The 12500-nt window shown below is 46.6% G+C and overlaps 1 protein-coding gene across 1 annotated transcript in view; it reads left to right on the forward strand.

Moving 5' to 3' along the window:
- Positions 1-12500, forward strand: part of LOC144533812 (kinesin-like protein KIF26A) — a 52722-nt gene that overhangs the window by 37304 nt on the left and 2918 nt on the right. Inside the window, exons 10-13 of the mRNA XM_078275378.1 lie at positions 1-1561; positions 5968-6134; positions 7084-7104; positions 9319-9469. The exon at positions 1-1561 is cut by the window's left edge and continues 1908 nt beyond it. Coding sequence (XP_078131504.1) covers positions 1-1561; positions 5968-6134; positions 7084-7104; positions 9319-9469 — 1900 coding nt within the window. The remainder of the gene's footprint in view (positions 1562-5967; positions 6135-7083; positions 7105-9318; positions 9470-12500) is intronic.

The raw sequence follows: 12500 nt of genomic DNA on the forward strand, positions 1-12500 counted from the left end.
GCCCATTCCAGTCTTCCCAGGAAAAACAAGCCTACCTCATGTGCACCTGTGGGCTGCAGGAGACAGGAAGGCAGACATGATGGCTTTTTGCTTCAGGGAAGCAGTGAGTTTGATCCCAGAGAGGTCGAGTTTCTCTCTGCAGGTAAGCCACCGAGAAGTGGCATGAGTAGTGTTTCCTCTAAGAGGCCCGGAGGGAACAGTAATAGTGTACCCCGCCCACCAAAGGCACAAATGTCATCTTCAGCTCAGAGGGTTGTGGATGGTTGTGAGAAGTCCAACAGCAGGAGAGGAGATACTCTCATCAAGCTGCCACGACTCACCCGAGGGGCAACGACTTTAGGAACTGTTTCTGCTCCCCAGAGTTTTGAATCAAAATGGTTTCATGATGGCACTTCAGTCACAGGAACCCTGAGGTTTTCATCCTTGGGAAAGAAGTCAAATGGGCAGAAAAGCAGCAGTGTGATCTCCAAGTCTGGATCTGGAAACATCTCCCCTCCCGCGCCAGCTGTCAGACAGTCAAGCCAAGAACAAAAGACAAGGACTGCGCTATCTCCAAGTGCCTTTAAAACAAGTAGCGACACCGGAAGGTTTTCATTCCCTAGAACATCGACCTCAGAGGAAGAATTCAACATCAGGCTTCAGGCAGATTCAATTAGTCACAGGACAGCTAGTTTAAAAACTGACCCTGCCAGGACATCTTCAAGCCTGAAGACACGAGGGGCTAAAGCAGAATCTTCCAGGTACTCCGGGAGTCTGATGTCTCTGGAGAGATATGACAGTCAAACTTTAGCTGGTTCCAAGCCTGAACTGTCCAGTAGATCCAACAGATCAGTGCCAAGACTCGGGAGTCCAGCCTACACCTCCACATATGCATCTTCCTCCGAAGTTTCTCTTGGTGTCTTTGCAACTACAAGCAAACTTGGGCCGGTCAAAGGCAACAACAGCAGCTCGCGAGCAGCAGTTTCTGCTGGATCAAAGGTTCGAACTCTGTCTACTAGCGGTTCAAAGAGCCTGATCTCCCCGAAACCTCTCGATAATACAACTGGACAAAACACCAGCCTACCGCCTACTTGTAAGTCCACAGCTCGGTCGGGGACGGGAGCCAAGACAGGAAGAGGCACCGTCATGGGCACAAAGCAGGCAATCAGCAGGGTGGTTAACAGCCGTGTTAGCGAGCTAGCCACTAGCCAAAAACTCAACAGGAGGGCGGGAGTAACAGGAAGCGATGGCACTGACAGCGGGACAAGTAGTGTCAGTGGGTCGCCAATCAACACCCAGCTTCCTTCCCCTTACAGCAAGATCACGGCGCCCCGGAGGCCGCAGCGCTACAGCAGCGGGCACGGAAGTGACAACAGCAGCATCCTCAGCGGCGAGCTGCCCCCCGCCATGGGCCGCACCGCCCTGTTTTACCACAGCGGGGGGAGCAGCGGCTATGAGAGTATGATCCGCGACAGCGAGACAACCGGAAGCACTTCTTCAGCGCATGACTCGATGAGCGAGAGCAGAGCGTCCTCGTCTAACAGAAGCAGAGTTTCTAAATCACCCAAGAAGAGAGGAAATGGTGAGAGAGAAAAAGCTCAATTATTTGCATTTCCCACACACACACACACACACACACACACACATGCACACACACACACACACACACACAAACACACACACACACACACACACACACACACACATATGCACACACACACACACACACACACAAACACAAACACACACACAGACACACAGATACACACAGACACACAAACACAAAACATTTTCAGAAAAAGCAGTAAAAACGTTGGAAAGAACACCAGAAAAAATGTCAAACAAAGCAGCAATGTCGAAAAAAACTGCAACATGCCACAAAAATAATGACAAACTGTCGAAAAAAGCAAAGGAAAAGCCTAACTCTCCCCAAAATGCAGCCTAGGGTCTTTTAGTGAATGTACCCGAGTCAAACTTTATTTAAAAGCTTATTTAGGACAGAAACGCCACTTTTAAGATGTACAGTATTCTGGCTTTTGGGTCAAATGGCCTTCTGAATGGGAGAGCTAGGGGCGCTACGATGCTAGCCTCAAAATATCTATGTTAGAAGTACCACTAAGAAGGCTCGACCCAACATGAGACGTTGCTCCACGTATCACCAGGAGCTCTACACCTTAACCACAGCATCGACAACATCGTTTATGTTCCCAGAGTTTACTAAAAGAAAGGTTTAACACCTCCCGTTAGCTGTTGTTCTTCTGGTCTCCGTCTGTCGAGCCAGTCAGAAATAGTGGAGGGAGGAGAGTAAAGATGGAGAGCTCCTAAAGCTTAGCTCCATAGAAATGCACGGATTATTGTTGTTTTGTCGTTAGTGGAACACAATATTGACCTCGTAGTTGATGGAGCCTCATATAAGATGACATTTCCTCCTGTGGAGTCCGTTCATTCACACAAACTAATGTTCTCAATGCTGGTGTTCATGTGTAGACCCTAGGTTGCATTTTGGCGAGAGTTACGCTCTGAATAAAGTGTCGAAAAAGTGACAAAACATCAGAAAAAGCAACAAAAAGGAGACAAAAATGTCACAAAAAAAGCAACGAAAACTAAAAAGATGAATAAACAGCTGACAAGGTAAAACAGCAGAGCATAGAACACAACGGTTAGAAAAGAGACAGCTTCAAAATGACCGATGCAGGTGATGTTGACAGCAGCTGTTTAATATAATCCTTGATGAATACATTGAAGAGTACAGGTATTACTGCAGAGGGAACATCTATTAAAGGCTCATAGGCAGTATGCATTATTTATATGTAGGAATATACAATTTTTAATCTAGTGCTACGTGTACAACAACACGTTTATCTCATTTTTTTCATGGTGGCCAGCACGAAATGGGAACCATCTATTCAGAGGTTGGGTTTCGGAAAAACACAACGGGGAAAGGACGCGTCACACGCCGGGATAACAGGACGCTTGTGATTAGGAAGACTACGGGGAAACAAAACGCCACACACGGGACGCCATCCCCGGTCTCCTGGTGAAAGTCCTGTGTTGTTGGAACCATCCTCCCCCCCCGGGCCAACCTCCCTACGCGGATTTTCGGCTTTTTATTCTACTCCCTACCGTTTTCGTGCTGTGATCATGAAATATACTTCCCATTCGTGCTGGCCACCACGAAAAAAAACGAGAAAAACGTCCCCGTGAACACGTATCAATAGATTAAATAACGTGACCATTTCACGAACTGCCGTGAGACCGGGTTGGAATATACACAAATGCTTGTCACTTCTTTTGAAGTTTTTTATGTTTTTTTGATGTGCTTTTTGAACTTTTTGTCGTTTTTTTTGGTATATGTTTTGGTATATTTTTTTTTTCTTCTTATCTTTATCTTTTCTTTACTCATTTGGACTGAGACGCCCCTAGCATTTACATATATATATATATATATATATATATATGTATGTGTATTTATGACAGCGTCTGTTTAATAATGATGATGATGAATGCTGAGCACATTGAAGACTACAGGTATTACTACAGAGGGAACATCTATCAAAGGCTCCTCTCTGATATTTCGCTGCATGAATTCATCTCTTTCCGTGGTTTCTACAGCCGTGCACATTATCTGAGACGGCGTGGTGTTTTCTGCCTCTGTTACCGTACAGCAGCTGATTGGGATTCAGCCTGACGCATCGCAGCGCTCTAGGAACTGCACGCCATCAGTCCGAAGATCTCATGAATATTTCATGAAGCCACTGAGATTCCTGGTGTACATATCCAAGTCCAATTATCACCCACCCACGCACCCTCCCTCCCCATCCACACACACTCAACAGCACACACACACACACACACACACTCTACAGCACACACACACACACACACACACACACACTCAACAGCACATACACACACACACACACACACACACTCTACAGCACACACACACACACACACACACACACACTCAACAGCACATACACACACGCACATACACACACACACACGCACATACACACACTCTACAGCACACACACACACACACACACACACACACTCAACAGCACATACACACACACACACACACACACTCTACAGCACATACACACACACACACACACACACACACACGCACATACACACACACACACACACACACACACACTCAACAGCACACACACACACACACACACACTCTACAGCACACACACACACGCACATACACACACACACACGCACACACACACACACACATCTACAGCACACACACACACACACTCAACAGCACACACACACACACACACACACACTCTACAGCACATACACACACACACAGCACATACACACACACACACACACACACACACCCAATGCACACACACACACACTCAGGCATGCACACACACACTCACAAGACACACACGTACACACACACAGGCATGCACACACACACTCACAAAGCACGACACACGCACATACACACACACACACGCACATACACACACACACACACACACTCCAATGCAAGCACACATGCACACACTCAGGCATGCACACACACACTCACAAAGGGGAAACACCCACAGACACACACACAGACACACACACAAATGTACACACACACACACACAGACACACACACACACACTCCCATACACACACACACACACACAAATGTACACACACACACACACACACACTCCAATGCAAGCACACACGCACACACTCAGGCATGCACACACACACTCACAAAGGGGAAACACCCACGTACACACACACACACACACACACACACACACAGACACATGTACGCACACACACACACACACAAATGTACACACACACACACACACACACACCCCCTCCCCCCTGGATCTGTCACTGCTCTTGAGTCCTCACTTACAGACGCTGCATGTTTATAATAATCAGTAATGGCTTTCTCTTTGCGGTGCATGCTGCTGCTTTTGATTTTTACTCTTCTCAGTCGTGATCCTAAAATATAATAATTGATTATACGTTTGAGTCTGCTGATAATGAAAGGGAAAACCCTGGAAGCTAAAAATAACACGCAGTGTTCCCGCCTGTCATCACGATGTAAAGATATAAATATGATGTTTCAGAGATCTGTGTACATCTGTTTCTGTCTTTACATGTTATTTCATGTGACCTTTATCAGACTTCCTGCGGCGGTGTCTGATCCCAGCACACACACACACAGAGACACACACACACACACACACACACAGAGACACACACACACACACACACACACACACAGAGACACACAAACACAGTCACACACACACACACAGAGACACACATACACACACACACAGACACACACACACACACAGACACACACACACACACACACACACACACACACACACACACAGACACACACACACATCACACACACACAGAGACACACATACACACACACACACACACACACATACACACACACACACACACATACACACACACACAGAGACACACACACACACACACACACAGAGACACACACACACACATACACACAGAGACACACACACACACACACACACACACACACACACACACACACACACACACACACACACACACACACACACACACACACACACACACACAGTCACACACACATACACAGAGACACACACACACACACACACACACACACACACACACACACACACATACACACAGAGACACACACACACACACACACACAGACACACACACACACACACACACACAGACAGTCACACACACACACACACACACACACAGACAGTCACACACACACACACACACACACACACACACACACACACACACACACACACACACACACACACACACATACACACAGAGCTACAAAAATGTAAACAAAAGCGTGACTGTAATCGGCATAAAGATGTTGCGTCCGAGATCTGTGCAGATCTGTTTCCGTCGTTACATTTTTCTTCCTTTGACTTCCGTCAGGTGGTTTCCTGCGGCGGCGTCTGATCCCCGCTCCCCTCCCGGACAGGAAGTGGGCGGAGCTTCCCTCGCTGGGCGGCGCCCTGAAGGAGCCCTTCGAGATCAAAGTGTACGAGATCGACGACGTGGAGCGTTTGCAGACGGGCCGGGAGGAGGCAGCGGGGTCAGAGGTCAGATTGCATCTGCTCACACATCTGTTACCAGATATATTTCTGTCTATACATGATATATTTCTGTATATTTATAATAAATCTGTCCTGAGAAAGCAGGGCCGGGCCATAGGCAGTATACATTATATACGTGTATGAATATATACTAATGCTAGGGGCGTTTATTCAACGTTTTTGTCTCTTCTTTGAAGTTTTTTACATTGTTTTTATGCTTTTCGAACTTTTTGGTCCCTTTGTTGACATTTTCTATTTTTTATTCCAATGTTTATCTTTTCTTTACTCATGTGGACTGGCATCTAGTATTCATATATTAATATAATATTCATATATATTAAATGCTATATGTACTTATTTTACATTTTTGTCACTTTTTCAAAGTTTGTGTGGCTTTATTGACGTGTCGACGCTTTTCTTCGCCGATAGACGACACCCCTAGCATTTCATATATATATATATATATACTGTATACAGTGTACTATCTAGACCAGGGGGGTCAAACTCAACTTCCCAGAGGGCCACACTGGAAAATGAGAATCACATCAAGGGCCAGACATGTAGAGTTTATTGACATGCTTTTATTTAAGAGAAAAAGTCAATTATTTTGACTGTATTATTGCATGTCTCATGTTCTGTAGTCTTCTCACTGACAGTTTGGGCCTCATCAAGCCCCAGCGACAAATACGTTGAAAAAAAGCGCCAAAAAATTGGAAACAGGCCGAAAAAAGCATCAAAATTGTCTGAAAAAGTCACAAAAAATTAAGTAAAGCTCCAAAAACGTTAAAACAAAGTTCCTAAAGCATTGAGAAAAAGTGCATAAACTGCCGGAAAAAACTGTCAAAAAAAGCAGCGTGTTGACGCACGTGATATGTTCAGTATATACTGGCTGTCCTGCTGGCCCTGTACAGTTCATCACTCTCTGAGTCTTTGTGCTTCTGTCTTCTCTCTGCAGCCTTTCCAAGATGTCGAAAAAGTGAGTTCAACAATCATCAAACTAATGTTCCTGTCCCCCCGAGATCCTAAAGTCTCTCCCAGTTTCTCTCCTCAGGACGTTCTCATCGGCTGATTTCTTTTTGACGCTTTTAGGGGCATGTTTTGGGGCATTTTAGGCCTTTATTTGACAGGACAGGTGAAGACATGAAAGTGGAGAGAGATGCGGGGCAAAGAGCCGCAGGGCGGAGTCAAACCTGCGGCCGCTGCATCGAGGAGTGAACCTCTATATATGTGATCTATAAACTGAGCCAACCCGGCCACTAGGGCTGTGCAATTAATTGAATTTCAATTTTGGTTTTGATTTTGGCTCCCAACGATCACCAAAATAGTATAATCGAGAAAAAACGATTATTTTTGCCATGTTCTGTTTTGCAAGAACACTCGTATTTGTTCTTGTGTTCTGAATGACACGCGCACATCTGCACGCACACATCTGCACGCACACATCTGCACGCACACATCTGCACGCACACATCTGCACGCACACATCTGCACGCACACATCTGCACGCACACATCTGCACGCACACATCTGCACGCACACATCCGCACGCACACATCTGCACGCGCACATCTGCCCCTCCCGAAGTCATAAACTCTCTCAGCCTATACAGTCAGGGAGGCAAGTCTTGTGCTCATCATCTGCTGCAATTATAGACTCAGCACAAGTTAAGATGGCAGAAGGAGGGCAGCCACAGCAGCGTTTGGTGAGCAAAAAAGGCAAAACCAACTCCATGTCTGGGAACAGCTAACGTTAGCTAACCCCGCCGCCCCTCCCCGCTGTAGTAGACACTGTATTCAATTACTGTTACTTTTTCCAGCTTAGTGGGGGTGCATACCACTCAACATACCGGTCTGTTGTGTTCAGGGTCTGTTGTGTTTGTGTTGTGTTCAGGGTCTGTTGTGTTCAGGGTCTGTTGCGCTTGTGTTGTGTTGTGTTCATGGTGTGTTGTGTTTGTGTTGTGTTCAGGGTCTGTTGTGTTTGTGTTGTGTTCAGGGTCTGTTGTGTTTGTGTCCTGTTGTGTTCAGGGTCTGTTGTGTTTATGTTGTGTTCAGGGTCTGTTGTGTTTGTGTTGTGTTCAGGGTCTGTTGTGTTTGTGTCCTGTTGTGTTCAAGGTCTGTTGTGTTTGTGTCTGTTGTGTTCAGGGTCTGTTGTGTTTGTGTTGTCAGGGTCTATGTTGTGTTTGTGTCATGTTGTGTGTTCAGGGTCTGTTGTGTTTGTGTCCTGTTGTGTTCATGGTCTGTTGTGTTTGTGTCCTGTTGTGTTCAGGGTCTGTTGTGTTTGTGTTGTATTCAGGGTCTGTTGTGTTTGTTTTGTGTTGTGTTTAGGGTCTGTTGTGTTTGTGTTGTGTTCAGGGTCTGTTGTGCTTGTGTTGTGTTCAAGGTCTGTTGTGTTTGTGTTGTGTTCAGGGTCTGTTGTGTTTGTGTCCTGTTGTGTTCAGGGTCTGTTGTGTTTGTGTCCTGTTGTGTTCAGGGTCTGTTGTGTTTGTGTTGTATTCAGGATCTGTTGTGCTTGTGTTGTGTTCATGGTCTGTTGAGTTTGTGTTGTGTTGTGTTCAGGGTCTGTTGTGTTTGTGTCCTGTTGTGTTCATGGTCTGTTGTGTTTGTGTCCTGTTGTGTTCAGGGTCTGTTGTGTTTGTGTTGTATTCAGGGTCTGTTGTGTTTGTTTTGTGTTGTGTTCAGGGTCTGTTGTGTTTGTGTTGTATTCAGGGTCTGTTGTGCTTGTGTTGTGTTCAAGGTCTGTTGTGTTTGTGTTGTGTTCAGGTCTGCTGTTGTATTCAGGGTCTGTTGTGCTTGTGTTGTGTTCAAGGTCTGTTGTGTTTGTGTTGTGTTCAGGGTCTGTTGTGTTTGTGTCCTGTTGTGTTCAGGGTCTGTTGTGTTTGTGTCCTGTTGTGTTCAGGGTCTGTTGTGTTTGTGTTGTATTCAGGGTCTGTTGTGTTTGTTTTGTGTTGTGTTCAGGGTCTGTTGTGTTTGTTTTGTGTTGTGTTCAGGGTCTGTTGTGCTTGTGTTGTGTTCAAGGTCTGTTGTGTTTGTGTTGTGTTCAGGGTCTGTTGTGTTTGTGTCCTGTTGTGTTCAGGGTCTGTTGTGTTTGTGTCCTGTTGTGTTCAGGGTCTGTTGTGCTTGTGTTGTATTCAGGATCTGTTGTGCTTGTGTTGTGTTCATGGTCTGTTGAGTTTGTGTTGTGTTGTGTTCAGGGTCTGCAGTACTTTAACGTGCGTCTGAGGATGCTGGAGAAGCGGCAGCAGCAGATCAGAGAGCTGCAGAGGAAACACGAACAGCTGAAAGTGGAGCTGGACGAAGCCAAGAGCCGACTGATGCTGCACAGCGACAAGTGGAGCGGAGACTGTGAGTACTAGTCCGGGGCTTTATCTTCTCACTGCAGTCATTCTCCGTATTTTGTTTAGTTTAGTTCATTTACACATTACTAGCTTGATGCAAAGCAGAGATGGGGACTCGGACTTGAGTCATATTGTGAAGAACTGCGTGGGAAGATTCACTCGAGACCCAACCAACACTAAAACCCAGATAACATAAATGCCCACCCAAAATACTAACATCATTAACAGTTACAGCTACAGGGCCCTATTCTAACAATCTGAGGTCACGGCGTGAAAAGGCTGCTGCAGGTGAGTTTAGGGCGTGTCCTAATCCACTTCTGCTAGTTTGACGGCTGATAAAAGGGTCCGTGTGCCGGGGTCATGGTTCTAAAGGGTTGACCTTAGTGTCTTCATTAATCAGAGGTGTGTTTTGGGCGTAACATGCAATCAACCAATCAGAGATCATCTCCCATTCCCTTTAAAAGCCAGGCGCGTTTGGACCTTGGAGCATTGCTGTTATGATGGAGGATCTGCACCGTAATATTTGTATTTGTAATCTTCTGCATGTGTGTGTGTGTGTGCGTCCCTGTGTGTGTGTGTGTGTGTGTGTGTGCTGTGCGTCCCTGTGTGTGTAACAAGCATAGTGTGCACGTGCTGTGCACGAGCCTAGGAGCATTTTACTAATGCTCTGTTAAAATAACAATGAAATGCTGCGTTATTGACTTTAGACCAGGTTTTTGTTGGTCAATGGTGCCATCACTTCCCGCTGCCTCAAGATAGCAATACTCCCAGAATGCACCTGAACACACCTCCCTGTAAGACCAGCACGCCCAGAATGCACCTGAACACACCTCCCTGTAAGACCAGCACGCCCAGAATGCACCTGAACACACCTCCCTGTAAGACCAGCATGCCCAGAATGTACCTGAACACACCTCCCTGTAAAACCAGTACGCCCAGAATGCACCTGAACACACCTCCCTGTAAGACCAGCACGCCCAGAATGCACCTGAACACACCTCCCTGTAAAACCAGTACGCCCAGAATGCACCTGAACACACCTCCCTGTAAGACCAGCACGCCCAGAATGCACCTGAACACACCTCCCTGTTTGACCAGCATGCCCAGAATGTACCTGAACACACCTCCCTGTAAGACCAGCACGCCCAGAATGCACCTGAACACACCTCCCTGTTTGACCAGCATGCCCAGAATGTACCTGAACACACCTCCCTGTAAAACCCTGTTAAACTAGCAGAGACTCTTGGGTCGGGCTTTGCGCTGCGCCGGGTGCGAGATAGGACCGTGACAAACATTATGTCGTCTATTGGTAGTTTGATTTAAAAGAAATAGACACTTTGTGATCCATTTCTGTGTAAATGAGCTGCACACATCTCACGTAAAAAATATAGATAGAAGACTGTCCTGTTTTTATGCCTGAAGAGCAGATCTGCACATGCAACATTTACGCGCCGCTCTGTCGCCATTTTCATTTATTATAGTGGAATGAAGTGTCGGAGCATCCACTCAGCATACGTTACGCTGCAATACAGCCGGCCCGTTACACTTATGTACGTATGTATCATTTCTAGTGATGTCTATGCTCTCTGCTGCGTGTCATTCCTGCTTCCATCCAGCGGCACAAACGGCAAACGAGTGCAGCTTCTGACCCCGAACACACAGAGAGAGAGAGCAGACAAACGGAGCGAGTGTTTCCCGCTGAGTGCTGCCGGCAGCCCGTTGAACCCTCGTCCTCCATTAAGCTTCTATTTCTGGATCCCGCCAACAGAAGGAATCAGCTGGCCGTGTTTGGAGAGCAGATCGCTGGAGCAAACAGCCCAGAGGCAGAGGATTATTCTCACATCTTTTTATTATTTCTCTGTCAGCGGGACAAACTGTCAGGTCACCGGCAACAAAAGGAAACAGCTCGCCATGTTTGGAGAGGAGATGGCTGGAGCAAACTGCAAAGACAACACTATAGAAAAGCATCGAAAACGTAGAAAAAAAGAAGTAGGATAAAGCAACAAAATCCTGGATAAAGTCTGTATCTTTATTTGTGATTATGATTAAATGTTTCCAACACTAAACACCCCCCCTCTCCAGAGGACAGGATAAAAACCTAGAAAAAAGCATCCAAAAATATCTTAAAAACGACTTTAAAACAGCACCCAAAGCCTCGGCTCGCTCCATTAAACTTCTATTTCAGGATCCTGCCAACAAAAGCAAACAGCTCGCCGTGTTTGGAGAGCTGATCGCTGGAGCAAACTGCAAAGACAGAAAAATTATCCAAAACACTGAAAAAAGCAACAAGAGTCTGGGACAAAACGCGTCCAAAACGTCGGATAAAGCGACAAAAACCTGGATAACGTCTGTGGGGCCTATCTCGCACCCGGCGCAGAGCAAAGCCCGTCCAGTGCCCACGTAGTTTAAATAGCAAATACACCTGTATGCCCATCTGTGGCCCATGGGCGTGCTGGTCTTACAGGGAGGTGTGTTCAGGTGCATTCTGGGCGTGCTGGTCTTACAGGGAGGTGTGTTCAGGTGCATTCTGGGCGTGCTGGTCTTACAGGGAGGTGTGTTCAGGTGCATTCTGGGCGTGCTGGTCTTACAGGGAGGTGTGTTCAGGTGCATTCTGGGCGTGCTGGTCTTACAGGGAGGTGTGTTCAGGTGCATTCTGGGCGTGCTGGTCTTACAGGGAGGTGTGTTCAGGTGCATTCTGGGCGTGCTGGTCTTACAGGGAGGTGTGTTCAGGTGCATTCTGGGCGTGCTGGTCTTACAGGGAGGTGTGTTCAGGTGCATTCTGGGCGTGCTGGTCTTACAGGGAGGTGTGTTCAGGTGCATTCTGGGCGTGCTGGTCTTACAGGGAGGTGTGTTCAGGTGCATTCTGGGCGTGCTGGTCTTACAGGGAGGTGTGTTCAGGTGCATTCTGGGCGTATTGCTATCTTGAGGCAGTGGGAAGTGATGGCACCATTGACCAACAAAAACCTGGTCTAAAGTCAATAACGCAGCATTTCATTGTTATTTTAACAGAGCATTAGTAAAATGCTCCTAGACTCGTG

This window comes from Sander vitreus, chromosome 18, assembly GCF_031162955.1.
Source record: "Sander vitreus isolate 19-12246 chromosome 18, sanVit1, whole genome shotgun sequence".
In the NCBI taxonomy this organism is placed as follows: domain Eukaryota; kingdom Metazoa; phylum Chordata; class Actinopteri; order Perciformes; family Percidae; genus Sander; species Sander vitreus.